At 48.6% G+C, this 15,928-nt stretch overlaps 1 protein-coding gene across 1 annotated transcript in view; it reads left to right on the top strand.

Annotated features, from left to right (window-relative positions):
- The window catches only part of LOC113406429 (centrosomal protein of 128 kDa-like), a 110,055-nt gene that overhangs the window by 67,749 nt on the left and 26,378 nt on the right, over positions 1–15,928 (top strand). Inside the window, exon 4 of the mRNA XM_026651273.1 lies at positions 15,374–15,451. Coding sequence (XP_026507058.1) covers positions 15,374–15,451 — 78 coding nt within the window. The remainder of the gene's footprint in view (positions 1–15,373; positions 15,452–15,928) is intronic.

Here is a 15,928-nt window from a genome sequence, read left to right as displayed (position 1 = left end):
GCCTCCAGCGATCCCTGCACCCCAAAAACCCTGGCAGTGCAGCCTTCGCCTCCAGCGATCCCTGCACCCCAAAAACCTTGGTCACAAACACAGCCCCATTCAGTCCTCTTGTCTGTGCGTCCTATATGTGATTCGTATGAAAAAAGGGGTGCAAAGGGGAGTCTCGGGGAGTCCCAAACCAAGGTGTGGACTAGAGGTGGTAAGTAAAAGGGTACTCACCTCTATCCCTGGTTGTGAGAAACTCTCCAAAGATTCCCGATCACACCCTGCTCGCTGCACCAAAACTGTTAGGCAAAAAGATTCTTTTCCCCAAGAATCAGGCAGGCACAGACAATACTGAAGGGGGTTTATTCACGGTACCAGGAAGACTGATAAACAGCTTCAAAAGTGTAGTGCTACAGTGACCAATTATATACCTTTTTCTTATCGCTTCATTTACATTTATCTTGTTCTTACAAACACAAACGTTGTTTCAGAGACAGAGAACGCATTTAACATGACAGTGACAGGACATACGCATCAAACTGTTTTGATTACATCAATTATTCATGAATACCTTAAGGCGAAGAGGTGGGGTGGGGGTGAGTGTTTACAAATATCTGGAGGGCTGTGAAGGGAGGGTTTGTTCTGTTCTAAGAGCCGAGTTACTGAGCGGACAATTGACCATATAAGTTTATCAAGTGTTTACAGTTGTCAATGTCCTTGGGCTTCTGAAGCATTCCTGCTTGATCTGCGGTTTCTGTCTTAGCTAAATTTTAACTCTTGCCTGATACTTCAAACATATTTATGTCCACCCAAATACAGGGTCCTTACTAGTATCTAGAGTCCAGCAGAAATCCAGGTCTTCATAAGGTACTCCTAAGGGCACAGACTCAAATAAATCAGACTTGTTTGCGTTCAAAGCATACTTCTTGGCCTCACTTTATCTCCAGGTGATGAACTACGAGGCCTTGTTCATGAAATACAACTTTGTCATGTGGGAGAGGTCACTCCCTTCCTGACAAAGGTCCCACCTCAGTATAGAGAGGAGTTTAAAAAAAAAAAAGGCCAAATAGTTGCAAGCATGGTACTGCAAACAGCCATGGATGCATCTGACATGGCTGTGAGGTTGATGGCCACACACATCATGATGAGATGGATGTTTGGCTGCTAGTGTCAGTGATACCCAAAAGGAACAAGCCACCATTGAGTTCCTGCCTTGTGAGATCAAAGAACAATGAGGTGCTCTATTCCCTGAAAGACTCACAGGCTATGTTAAGGTCCTTAGGGTTTACACTCCAGCTCTCTACCAGAGATCTTATAAGTATCAGCTCCGATGGAGACAAAGGTCACTGTCATACTCTATGGGCCTACAACCAGAATGTCAGCCTCCTAAAAAATCCCAGTACTCTCGGAGACATCCATCCTTGACTTTCTCTGTTACTTACCTGAGAGTCACAGAGGCAGCTGCTTTGATAAGAGTGTTTAGAGACACTGATCCCAAATCCTCCCTTTACCCTCCGGAGCCATCTTGCCACTTTCCATCTAGCTTGGTCCACTGTTACATCAGACACATGGGTCAGAGACATCATCAACAAGGCAACGCTATTCATTTCCACACTTAACCCACTACCCACCTACCTTCCCCTTTCCTCTTCAGGGACTCTTTTGTGACACCAAGGGTATGTCTACACTACAGGATTAATCCGAATTTAGATAATTCGAATTTGGGAAACAGGTTGTATAAATTCGATTGTGCGCGGCCACACTAAGCACCTTAATTCGGTTTTAAACCACATTAATTCGGTGGTGTGCGGCCACACTACCCCATTAACTTAAACACAGTAATTCGGTGGTGTGCGTCCACACTAACCCTAATTCGAATTAACAAAATCGATTTAGGCTCTACTCCGTTCGTTGAGGTGGAGTACAGAAATCGATTTAAAGGGCCCTTTAATTCGAATTAACTGGCTCTGTAGTGTGGACGGGTGAAGGGTTAATTCGGATTAAGGCAGCTAAATCCGAATTAAAGTCCTAGTGTAGACCAGGCCTTAGCTGTTCAACCCAGACAGTAAGAGGTTGTGTCACCGCCTTCCCTGCAACTCTTGGTTCCTTAAATGTTATGCAGCTGTGGCTCATACCCCTGACACTAACAGCCAGCATACAAGCATGCAGGTCACATCCTGGCTTCCACCACGCAGTTACTTTTTACAGGGTGACCACAACATCTGCCAGTCCCAAATTTCCCCAAAACCATCTGCCCTAGAGTGTCCAGCCCTCTCGCTGAACACGTGCAGTAGTTATTAAGTTCTTCTTCGAGTGATTGCTCATGTGTATTCCACTATAGGTGTGCGTGCTCACCACGTGCACCGGTGCCAGAAGTTTTTCCCTTAGCAGTATCTGTAGAGGGGGAGCACTGCTGCGACCCCTGGAGTGGCATATTGCACCATAAAGGGGGCTGCGTGCTCCCCCCACCCTCAGTTCCTTCTTGCCGCCAGTGAAGGTAGTTGGAACTTGCTCCAGCTTAGCTTAGCTGCAGCGTTTCTAGCTTAGTGGTATCCAGTTTCACTGATCTCTTCCCTTACTGGACTTTCTTTTGTGAGTGTCTGGCTCAGGGCATGCCCCGTGGCCCAGGCTTCAAGTCGTGCGACTCCTGTCGCAACTCCATGCCCAGAAGCGATCCACACAATCAGTGTCTTCGATGTCTGGGCAAGTCTCACGTTAGTGACAAGTGCAAGATCTGCCACTCCTTCAAGCCGCGGACGAAGAAGGAGTGTGAGATCCGACTCCTGGCTCGTCGAGCCGACACTACGCCGGGCTCCGCGTCTTCGGCACGTGGTGAAGCGCCTCTGGTGCGCCATTCCGAATCGGCACCCGGTACTGCATCCTCGGTGCGCAGCGAGGCGCCGTCGACATCCCGGCACCGCTCCCCAGCGAAGAAGCCAGGGAAGTCTCAGTGGCGCCAAGAGAAGAACAGGGGTGAGGCTAGACCTGAGTTGGGCAGCCCACGATCCCCATCAGGACGGAGACCTCCAACTCTGGTTGAGCGGAGTATTCCAGTCCTGTCCGCGCGAGCCTCGCCGGAGGTACGCATGCCTTTGACGCCAGAGGCAGCTCAGGCCGCGCATGACATCTTAGCGCTTCCGGTGCCGGGAGCGCCGCCTCAGTCGGGCCCCCGTCCCATGGGAAGCCGCCTTTGGGCGCCATCAGCCCTCCCCGGAGGTGTCGGAGGTTGAGGCACCGTCCCGGGTCGAGGTGCCGAGCAGAGCCCCAAGACGCATGTCGACTCCGTGTCCGGACTCTTCGATGAGCGGATCCCACTCCTCCGCTCTTGGACGCTGTCGCGGAAGCGACAAGAGACGGCGCCGTTCCTCTTCCAGCCGCTCCGAGAGGAACAGGTCTCGACGCCGTCGGCACTGGCACTCGTACTCAGGCACCCGCCATCGCAGAGGCCATGCCCTCAGCATGTCTCGAGAGTCCCCGGCACCGTGGCCACAGGCGCCGCAGGGAGTCCAGAGACAGTTCCTCGGACATCTACCTATCAACATCGTCCAGGTCGAAGTCTCGGGGCAGGAGCCGTCACAACAGAGATCGCTCCAGTCGTTCCAATGGCACCGTGCACTCTTCCTGGACTTCGGCTTCGGTACGCAGCCGTCTCTCCCTGGACCGCACCGCGCCGCAAGAACAACCAGTCCTACCACCCGATGCGCCTCAGTTCCAGGCCGTGCCCTGGCAGAGACAATGGTGCCAGTGGGCACCGTGGCCTCAGACACCTGCACAGCCAGGACCTTGCTCCATGGTGAGAGCCTCTCAGGGCCGACCCACGTCGCCTCCTCGGCACCGGGATCAGGCCGTGGGTGCTGAACCCCCGGCACCGACTCCGGCACTGAACCCGGACGTGGAGCCCACGATGCCGTTGGCCGCTGAAGGCACCGCACCGTCCACCTCTTCGGCACAGGGCGATTCGGTTGCGGTACCGCCTCCCTCTTCCCAAGAGGACTTTAAAGCACATCAAGAGCTGCTTCAGAGGGTGGCAGCCAACCTCGAGCTCCGGGCCAAGGAGATGGAGGAGTCCTCCGATATTCTCTTCAATGTCCTCGCCTCCTCGGTACCGGGGCGTGTGGCGCTCCCTTTCCATTAGGGAGTCGCCAACATCACCACTGGCCTTTGGCAGACCCCGGCCTCTCTTGGGCCGATTTCCAAGAAGGCCGAGAGGAAGTACTTCGTCCCCGCGAGGGGTCTCGAGTACCTTTACACCCACCCAGCTCCAAACTCCCTGGTGGTAGAGTCGGTCCACCACCGCGAGCGGAATGGTCAGCCCGCGCCCACGCCAAAGGACAAAGATGCTTGTAGACTAGATACTTTTGGAAAAAAGGTTTATTCGTCAGCGAGTTTCCAGCTCAGAGTGGCCAACCATCAGGTGCTTCTGAGCCATTACGAGTTTAATCTCTGGGGATCCCTCCCCAAGTTTGAGCCCCTCATTCCTGACAAGGATGCAAAGGAGTTCCGGGCGCTGATTGAGGAGGGTGTGACCGCCGCCAAAGCCGCTCTCCAGGCGGCTTCGGATGCGGCGGACACAGCCGCTCATTCGATGGCTTCCGCGGTCTCCATGCGACGGGCTCTCGCTTTCGGGGCTGTCGTCAGAATCCCAGTCCATAATTCAGGACCTGCCGTTTGATGGCAAGGCCCTTTTCGCGGACCAGACAGACACCCGTCTGCATGGGATGAAGGACTCCCGCAGCACCCTGCAGACGCTAAGCCTGTACGTCGCGCCTGCCAAGGAGAAGCCCAGGCCTCAACCCTCTGCTCCGCAAGCTAGGGGCAGATATGAACCCCCACCTAAGCGGCAGAGAGATCAAAGGCGCCGGTCCCAACACCAATCCCGCTCGGCCCCACAGCCTGGGGCTTCGAAGGCCAAACGGCTGGGAAAATGGTGTTTTTGACTCGTGGAGGGGGGGGTCACCAGGCCTGTTGCCAGTGTACCCCCCACCCAGTTAATAAAGTTACCTTTTCTAAACCATTTATTGGACTTCCGACTGCAGTGGTCCCATATAACGTCAGACCAATGGGTCCTCAGTACAATCTCCCAAGGGTACAGGCTGCAGTTTGTTTCAACCCCTCCCAACTGTCCCCTGTCCGGGCAGCCGGCCGGGGCCCCGGAGCATGCCCTCCTTCTCGGCCGGGAGGTAGAGCGCCTCCTCTCTCTGGGAGCGGTGGAAAGGGTACCACGGGAATACCAGGGCAGTGGCTTTTACTCCAGGTATTTCCTCATCCCCAAGGCGAAGGGCGGGCTTCGGCCCATCCTCGACCTGCGGAATCTCAACAAGTTTCTCGTGCATTGCAAATTCCGCATGGTGGCCCTGGCCTCTATTATTCCATCTTTAGACCAGGGGGATTGTTTTACGGCGCTGGACCTCCAGGATGCGTACTTTCACATCCATATTTTCGAGGGTCACAGGCGCTTCCTCCGTTTCCCGGTGGGTCAGGACCACTTCCAATTTACAGTCCTCCCCTTTGGCCTTTCTACTGCCCCCAGGGTATTTATAAAATGTATGGCGGTGGTGGCAGCCCACCTCAGGAGGAAAGGGCTGCAGATCTTCCCCTACCTCGATGACTGGCTGCTCAAGGGCCGGTCTCACGCTCTGGTGCAGCAGCAGACAAGCTTCCTGCTAGACACCTGCGGGGCTCTAGACCTACTGGTAAACGAGGAGAAATCCACGGTAATTCTGGTTCAGCGCATAAGCTTTATAGGGGCGCTGTTAGATTCCCTAGTAGCCATGGCCTCCCTCCCACAGGACAGATTCGAGAAGCTTAAAGCTCTCATCGCCTCCATCACGGCCTTTCCGGTAACCACCGGCACGGGTGTGCCTCCAAATCCTGGGCCACATGGCAGCTTGCACCTATGTGGTGAGACATGCCAGACTTCGGATGCGGCCCCTTCAGCTCTGGCTGGCCTCCCGGTATTCCCAGGCCAGGGATGGCCCGGACAAGGTGGTCACAGTGCCGCCCAAGGTAGTGGCAGACCTCCAATGGTGGTCCCTCCCGAGCAACATGCTTCAGGGTATTCCCTTCTGAGAGCCCCCTCCCTCACTAGATCTAGTGTCGGACACCTCAGACCTGGGCTGGGGAGCCCACGTGGGGGCTTTCAGGACCCAGGGTATGTGGTCACCAGAGGAACTAACCCTGCACATAAATGTCAGGGAGCTCAGGGCCGTACGCCTGGTGTACGTGGCATTTCACCAGCACATACAAGGGAGGGTGGTCAGAGTCCTCACGGACAACACGACTGCCATGTATTACGTCAACAAACAGGGGGGCACGCGTTCCCGGGCCTTTTGCCAGGAAGCCCAGTTCCTGTGGGAGTTCTGTATAGCCCACAATATACTCCTGTGGGCTTTTTACCTGCCCGGCAAGAGCAACACACTCGCGGACCGCCTGAGCAGGGTATTCTCCCAACAGCACGAGTGGTCCCTGCACAAGGAGGTGGCCAGGTGGATCTGCCTATAGTGGGGTGCTCCCCAGGTAGACCTGTTCGCCACCGCCCAGAATCGACAGTGTCCTCGATTCTGCTCCAGAGCGGGAGAGGGCGACGGGGCGCTATCGGATGCGTTCCTGCTCCCATAGTCGGGGCCCCTGTTGTACGCCTTTCCGCCCTTCCCCTTAATAGACAGTGTCCTACAGAAGGTGAAGTCAGACGGGGCGAGGATTATCCTCATAGCCCCGGATTGGGCCCATCAACATTGGTACGGGTCCCTGCTGCAACTCTTAGCGGCCCCTCCTCGCAGGCTGCTGCTACGCCCGGACCTACTCTCCCAGGAGGAAGGTCATCTCCTCCATCCCAACCTAGCCGCGCTCCACCTGACAGAGTGGCTGCTTCATGGTTAAATGAGGAGGAAGGGAGGTGTTCTGAGGATGTAAGAAGGGTCCTGCTGGAAAGTAGGAAACCCTCCATGCGGCGAACCTACCTGGCTAAGTGGTATATGTTCTCTATGTGGGCGAGGGATAGAGGTTCCTCTCCCTCTTCCGCGTCTATCCAGCTTGTCCTCGATTACCTCCTTTCCCTTAGGACCCAAGGCCTGGCGCCCTCCTCCATCAGGGTGCACCTAGCGGCCATTTCAGCTTTCCATCCCCCGGTGTAGGACCTGTCTGTGTTTTCACATCACATGACAGCCCGGTTTCTGAAAGGGTTAGATCGGGCATTCCCTTACGCCAGACCCCCGGTCCTGCTCTGGGATCTAAACCTGGTACTCTCCCGCCTCACAGGGCCTCCCTTTGAGCTGTTAGCCACGTGTTCGTGGTCCCACCTGTCGTGGAAGGTGGCGTTCTTAGTGGCTATCACCTCAGCCCGCCGGATCTCCGAGCTCAGGGCCCTGACTTTTGAACCGCCGTATACGGTTTTTCATAAGGACAAGGTTCAGCTCCGCCCTCACCCTGCCTTTTTGCCGAAGGTAGTCTCGGCTTTCCCCATGGATCACGATATTTTCCTCCCAATTCTCTGTCCTAAGCCCCATTCCTCTAATGAGGAACGCCACCTGCACATGTTAGATGTGCGCAGAGCACTGGCCTTTTACTTAGACAGAACCAGGCCATTTAGGAAGTCCCCCCAGCTTTTTATTGCTTCGGCAGAACGCATGAGGGGGTGACCGGTCTCCACCCAGCGGATCTCCGGCTGGATCACTTCGTGCATTTGCACCTGTTCCCCCGCCTCCTATTGTGAAGGCCCATTCGACGAGAGCCCAGGCCTCGTCAGCGGCCTATGTGGCTCATGTCCCTATTCAGGACATCTGTAGGGCTGCTACATGGTCCTCTGTCCACACTTTTTCATCGCACTATGCAGTCGTCTTCCAAGCAAGGGATGACGCCGGGTTTGGGAGTGCGGTGCTCCGCCCGGGTAACCCTTAAATCTTTACAGTTAAACTCCTACCCGTCTCCATCAGGGATAGTTTGGAGTCACCTATAGTGGAATACACATGAGCAATCACTCGAAGAAGAAAGGACAGTTACCTGTTCCATAACTGGTGTTCTTCGAGATGTGTTGCTCAGGTGTATTCCACGTCCCGCCCTCCTTCCCCTCTGTCGGAGTTGTCTGGCAAGAAGGAACTGAGGGTGGGGGGAGCACGCAGCCCCCTTTATGGCGCGATATGTCGGCACCACTCCAGGGGTCGCAGCGGTGCTCCCCCTCTACGGATACTGCTAAGGGAAAAACTTCCGGCACTGGTGCACGTGGCGAGCATGCACACCTATAGTGGAATACACCTGAACAACACATCTCGAAGAACGCTAGTTACGGAACAGGTAACTGTCCTTTCACTGCTCCCTTAAAGAGAGAGCACCCAGTGGCTTATTACCTTTAACAAACAGTCTGTTTTAATCAAAGCACTGAATTGATTTATAGAACGCATAAAGCAAGTTTATTAAACAAAAAGTTATAGGTTTAAGTGATAACTAGTAAAAGGAATAAAGATAGAAAGGGTTAAAAGAAAACAAAAGTAAAAATATACTTCTAAGACTAAAACTTAATTATATAGTCCTTGTTCAAGATGGTTTCCCTACTTACGGCAACTTTTCCAGCATGACTAGCTGTTCCATCCAGGATCCACCCTTACAGAATCAGAGTGCTGGTTTCTTTGTTCCTTCAAGAGATGGATGCCAAAATGGCTTTCTGTCCTTATTTATATCTTCCCAAAGTCATTAACCCTGCTTCAAGAGGCAGGAAGGCTTCCTGGAGGTGCAGTCTCCATCCCCCGTCAAGATTATTAGGTGATCAGTTTTTCCTGCTTGCTCTCCTGATGGCTTTGTCTACCTTGATTGTAAATGTGCCTTCATTGTCTGTGCCTGATGACCAGGCTGGTCAGACAAGTAAATATGTATTTCTATGTCTAGGGCAGTCAGGGCTTATGCATTGCTTGTCAAACACATTTAAAGAACATAATTCTAGCACATATTTATAATTCTTTGTGCACACCCTTCACATACATCAGACAAGAATATTAAGGATCAGTAGTTTTCCAATGATATATTACATGCCACTTTTTGGGTATAGATCATGACAATAGCATGTTAAGTGTAATGAATATGTCAGGCCTGACGAGTTGCTGACACAGAGTAGTGAACCACCAATGGGCCTCTGTTTCACACCTTCTCACGACAATCCTATTACATACAGAAGTGGCCTCATTGCTTTATCTCGGCACCTTACAGGTATCACAGGAGTACAAGGGAAGAGGCTTCTAACTCCTGATATTTCATCATCCCATCCTCAAACAACTCCAAAGTAAATACATATGCCTCCTCAGGTTCAGGATGGTAACACTTGCTTCTGTCAGTCCATCTCTCCAGGGTCAGGATTGGTTATTGGCTCTCACCTTATAGGAAGCATCCTTCCACATTCACTTGGCCCCCAGGAAGTACTTGAGATTCATACTGGTGCCAAATCTTTATCAGTACAAGGTACTGCCATTTGGACTCTCCAAAGCACTGACAGTCTTTGCAAAATATCTAGTCATGGTAACACCCCACTTGATAAGACAGGGCATCCATATCTGTCTTTATCTGGATGATTGACAGATCAGACGTAAATCCCAGCAGGGTCTGTCTACTGGTGAGACATTGGATGGACAAGAAGGTCCTGGTGACACTTCATGTCCTCACAGAGTTGACATGGTGGCTAGAACCCAAACATAAGGAGATCGTTACCATTCTCATCCCCAGGCCCTACCAAGACTTTAATCACAGACACATGAGGGACAGGCTGGGGATCCCATCTGAACAAGTTATACATGCAAGAGACCTGGCTCTTGGAAATTTTTCGCATAACACAGGACTTCACATAAATGTCCTGGAACTTAGAGACATCAAGCTAGCTTCTATGTAATTCTTATCTGTCCTCCCAGATTCCACAGTGCAAACCCTGATGGTAAACATCTCCATGATGCACTATATAAACAAGCAAGGAGACACCTGCTCATCATCCCTCTATCTGGACGCTATCAGACTCTGGATATGATCCCACCAATATAGGATAAACCCAATGGTTTTTCACCTCCCTGCAGTCAGCAGTGACCTGGCAGACTTCCTAAGCAAACAACCAGTGACCAATCATGCATGGTCCCTGTAGAGATCCATCATAAAGTTGAAATTCCATCATTGTAAGATTTCCATGACAGACCAAGGATAATGCCAGAATAACTTTTCCAGGGGGGACAGGAGCCAGAGCTCATTGCCTGATGCCTTCCTTCTGCAGTGGAACCCAGGCCTTCTTTATAACTTTCCCTTGATTCATGGGCTGATTTCCAAAATCAAAAGAGAACAAACCGCAATCATTCTTGTAGCTCCATACCAAGAGAGATGGCTTTGGATGACACACCTGCTACAGATATCCTTTCAGCTGCCAATGCATCTCCCCCACTCCCTGGATTTGATTGCACAGCACGTCTGATAGCCTATCCAAACCCAAAGTCACTGCATCTGATTAATTTGCCCAGATGTTAGCTGGGTAAGTAACACGGACAGGACTGTTCCAGAGAAGTCCAGGAGATCCTGATATAGAGCAGTAAGACATCCACCAAAAGGACTTGTGCATCAAAATGGAAGAGATTCTTGATTTGAACCTCTCCATAGGGCATGGACCTTATGCAGGCTATAGTACCAAAGATCTTCAATTGCTTGCTGCATCTGAAACACTCTGGCCTTATGGTCCACCTTCCAGCAGTCTTTGCTTGCCATATGCCAGTACAGTCATGCTTGGTCTTCTCATACCTGGGGCATTGAAGTTCCTCAAGGTCCTGCTAAATACTTATCCACTAATAAGAGAACCTTCTCTTGCCTGGAATCTCAACATTGTCCTCTTGAGATTCATGTGCATTCCCTGTGATCCTCTGTTAGAATACATCTTACTTCAGCTCACTCTGAAGATGGGTCACCCTTGTTGCTGTCACTTCAGCTAGGAGAGTGAGTGAGCTGACCCTCTCTACATGATATTTCATAGGGACAAAGTGATGTTCTATCCTCACCCTAAGGTCATCCCCAAGATGGTCTCACAGTTCCATCTCAATCAATCAATCCATTTGCCTGTCTTCTTCCCAATGCCCAATCAACATTGAGAGAAAAATTACAGATGCTGGACATTTCCAGAGCCTTACTTTACTACATGGACAGAACCAAACTAATCAGATTGTCTCCCGATTTATTACTGGCTATAGCCAGCCATTCAAAAGGCCAGGCAACCTTATCACAGCTAATATCTAAGTGGATAACGCAACATATCTCGCTGTGTTACCTGTACCTCTCCCACTGAACATCAAGCTCATACCACCAGAGCTCAAGCAACATCTTCTGCCTGTATCAGAAATGTGCCAAATTCTGAAATCTGCAAGGTGGCAACACATAGTAACCCACTGACCTTTGTCAAATGTTATGCATTGGACTTAGCCACCAGGGCAGATGCCAAGTTTGGGAGAGCAGTACAACAATCACTGTTCAGCTGATGCAGCTGATAATGCTTCATCCCACCATCCAGCGAGGGTGCTACTTGCCAGTCACATATAGTGGGATCCATGCTGGCATACACTCAAAGGAGAAAGAACGGTTACTTACCCTAGAGTAACTGTGGTTATTTGACCAGCCCTCCATTTCCTGCTTTCAGAGACCTCAGTGAACATGGGCTTTGAATTGCAAGGGAACTGATGGAGGATTGCGGCTGCTCCAACCTTGATGCCCTTGCATCGGAGCACGAGAAGTCATGGGGTGCTTGCAAAGCCCCAGTGGATACTGCTATTCAGTAGACTCTGATCTCATGCTCGTGAGACTCATGTGCACTTACAGTGCGATTCGCACTGACAACAACATCTCAAAGAACCACAGTTACTGTAGAGTAAGTAATCATTCTTTTCTCTGTTTTGGATAAGTTTCAAATATGGCTTTAATTGAATTATATAGTTGCTGATCCCCTGTTAGGCTGACACCAATACACTGATGAGGGTCAGCAGAAGACACTTTGTTTTCCTGAGAGAGAGCTGTTGCTAGTATGCTTTCTATGAGCTGGGCAGATGAACATCCTGGATTTTCTTCCAGATTTTTTTAAATTGAGCAAAAAATAATAATTTTATACCCTGGGGACTGTTGTTATTAGACCTAGAAACTGAGTTTTTGAGCATATGCCACACTTTGTTTTTATTTATTATTTGTAGTTTCACAAAGAGAAACAATTTTCTGAAAAAGATGAGACAGGTCTGCTTCCCTTTAGAATATTGCCTTGTTTAATCTGTTTATCTGTACAGTTAGGAAACTGTTGTACATTCTATTTTTTGACGTTTTCGTCTTCACATTATAGTAAGGTTTGGTACTACTGAGAGTTTAAACTCTCTGGGGCAGGAACTGTCTTTTGTTGTGGGTGTTCAGTGCAATGCAAATAGCAATAGGTTTCTAGGCTGCCATCTGAGTGTCTGTTCCATTGCTCCTTTGTCATTACAGACCCTTTTATCTCTGGTAGGTGATTGAGGTTTGACTCCAACTATGCTGTTGAAGAACTGCACCTTTTGCTATATTTCAGTCTGATAAAGGTTGATTCTCTTTGGGAATAAAGGAGGCTTGTAAAGCCATGTTAAATCTCTGTTTGACCAAGGAGGTGTACATTTTCCTCCCTAATGCTGACCATACAACAATTTTTCATTCATTTGTTATTTTGCTTCTATAACATTTTTGGGTGACCTTTCATCTGATTCAGATTGCAGCCTTCTGGAGCAGACTGCACTAAACATGTAATAGCCCTGCTTAGAGCTATCCACTTGTTTCCCTCTTTGTATCCTGGTAAAATTAAAGGTGTCATTGTCACTCTAAAAGCTTGGTATGGGACCTAGCTAGGATGGTCTTGCTGTCTGGTGAGCTGAACTCCCCAGGATGAGCAGCAAAGCTTCCTTAGTTGAAGGCCTTTAGCCCAGTTTGCACAGACTTCGGAGCATGCTATCATTTGACTTTGTAATTGATTAATTTTGTGTGGCTTGTGAGTTTTTGCTTAGTTTTGGTATATACTTAAGCTTACAGCAGCAACAATAAGGTTTATGGTTCTTTGTAGATTAGGAACTAGATTAAAAGAACCTGATGCAGAGTAGTGTAATTTATATCTCCATGTGCCAGTGAGGCCTCTTATGCCAAAGGAAGTATTCACTCAAAAAAAAAAAGCAATGTTGCTTCTATGTGCCCTTCAGCAAGTAGTGGAGGGACAGTCTTTGAAGAGCTCCAGAGGAACCTGGTCAGTAGGAAAGCTGAGGAGATGCTCAGTATTAGTGCATGCACCATCTAACCTAGCCACACGCCTTCCCTGGATCTTACCACCCACTTGTTTTCAATTGTGCTCAACTTGCTATAGGTTGGATTTGAACCATTGTCGTAGAGATGAAATGCTGCCTATGTATCCTGCTATTGATTCATTACCCAAAACTTTCTACAATCTTTAGTAGATATATTTCTACTGCAAAAAATATAAAATTTTGAGTATACATATTCTTTGCATAATTCTTATGTATAAATGTTTTTATTTTCAAAAAATGACTGTGGTTCATTCCTCTTTGTGGTGGGTGGGGTGTACATACGCACATACTTCTGTTGCAGATTTACAAATTAATATTTTTGTTAAATCCACTTCACTATTATAATTACAATACAAGGAAATTGTAGATTCTTTCTGCATAATATCACTAAGATATGGCCTATTCTATCCAGCCACACATCAAGTGCTTAAAGAGCTCTGAAAAAAGGGCGGGTGTCATGATCCCCACATCTGCCCATCTCCCTTTCCAGTGCTTAATTCTGCCCCAAATGCCCAAATCAATCCTGTCCCTTCAGCCCTCCCATCTGTTCTGCCCCCTCCAGCCTCATCTCTGCTCCTCCTGCAGCCCCTGGATTTTTTCACACCCATCTTCTAGGCCTAGTGGGGAGCCTGCAGCAGGAACCCCTTCTGCCCCTTCCAGGCTGGGGGGGCAGCTCCAAGAGTTCTTCATCCCCCTTTGCCCTTCCCAAGCCTCATGTTGCAGAGAGAGAGAGGGGAGGAGCAGAGGAGCCATCCGTTCACAAGAGAGGCTGGGGAGGAGAGAGCGCAGCTGCTCTGAGCTGCTGTACTCTTTCTGCTCTTCCCCTCCTCCATCAGAATGGTGTGGGCTTTTGAGGGGAGGGGCAGAGAGCTCTGCCTGCTTTCTGCACCAGCTCTGATTCACTGCTGTACTCCTGGAGGTGGGCAAGTGGTGAAGGCAGCCAGTCATAAGGGGTTTTCTCCAGGTTGTACTAAAAATGTGCACCCTTCAGCTACCCAGTTCATTTCTAGGAAATTTTATTTCCTGGGGCTGCAACCTGGAGCACTTTAAGCACCACACAAAACTAAAACTCTCATCCAGGTTCTTATCATCTCACATCTCAGTTACTGCAATGTCCTTTTCTTGCCCCACTCATACCCAGTCAGAATGCTTCTGCAGGGATCATTTTCCTAGCATGTTGCTTTAACATCACCATTCTCTTTGCTTCACTCTTCTGGCTCCCTCCTCTCTGTCACCTCAAACAAGCTAGTTGTTTCCGCTTTCAGGACCCATCCCAACCCATCCCTACCTTGCCTATCATCTCTCATTCAGTATCAAAAGATTGACTCACACCTCGTTTGGTTTATGATGCCAGTCTCCATTGTCTGCTTGTTAAATGTTTAAACAAGCTCCTTCATGCTTTCTCCATGCTTGACATGCTTCCTCATGCTTGACAGGAGCTCCCTGTAAACATCCATAGAGATACTTCATTATCCTCCTTCAAACCCCCCCTTAAAACTCTCCTTTGCCAGGATGCCCACAAAAAACTGTTCAATGGTTCGGCTGTTGGCGTCCTGAGAGCACAACCTGTCATGCTGACCAATATTGTCTCATTGTTTCCTTGTACTCCCCCATTTGTCAGTATACATCTGTTGTCTCTTGTCTTAAAATTAGCTTTTAAGGTCTTTGGGGCAGGGTCTGTCTTCTTGTTCTGTTTGTACAGAATCTAACACAATGGGGTCTGGGTCCATGGCTCCTAAATGCTATGATGATGATGATGATGATAAGAATTAATAATAAGATGAAAATTAGAAATTACATCCATTGTGAATAAGAATCATTGCAATCAAGAAATTGATTAAAATTCTTTATAGATGCTCATGATAAGAGTGCAATTTGTTAACAATTGCATTATTGTTATCATTTTTAGCTGTAAGTAGCAATTATTTTTACACTGAGTAGTTTAATGACACATACACAGATATTTATATAAATCCTGGAGGTTACAACATGAGCAGGGAATTTTAGTGTTTCAGACTTCAGAATAGGGTTGAAAGCATTTATCAAACTTGTATAATGCTTCTTTTTTCTTGTGTTCTATTCTTCAGAGTACCCGAGTTGCCTTGGACCATCTAGAGTCCGTTCCTGAGAAACTGAGCCTTTTGGAAGATTTCAAAGATTTTGGAGTGAGAACGTTTTCATTTGTCTCTCAGTATTTCTGAATTGTTGAGAATAATTGACAACTTCCTGATGTGCAAAGAAAAATCTATTACCTAAAGGACATACAATGAAATCTAAACTACAGTATTCCAATTTTAACTCATATAGTAATAGTGGGGTTTATTTCCTACTCTTGGGGAATTAGTTGAAAATCGTGGAATTAGTTTAACTTTATACTGGTAAGGAAATACTGGAATAAGAACAGATTTAAAAATTTTATTATAGCTAATGCTAAAAAAATTATATAATACATAGGTTGGGAAAAGAGTGTCTGTACATCTGGGTATAGTGCTTAGATAATCCACAAATATAAAGTTAGTTTTTAAAAGTCATATGACTACATTATAAAACTTTCAGTTTAGGCAAGCCAAGATAATTGAGCAAACTATTTAAAGTACTGTTGCTATAGACTTTACTGACTTGTTCAAAATATGTTGATGTGG

The sequence above is a fragment of the Terrapene carolina genome, unplaced genomic scaffold, assembly GCF_002925995.2.
Source record: "Terrapene carolina triunguis isolate 2854851 unplaced genomic scaffold, T_m_triunguis-2.0 Scaffold96, whole genome shotgun sequence".
Lineage (NCBI taxonomy): Eukaryota > Metazoa > Chordata > Testudines > Emydidae > Terrapene > Terrapene triunguis.
The sequence above is the reverse complement of the archived record's forward strand: the minus strand, read 5'-3'. Positions and strand labels throughout refer to the sequence as shown.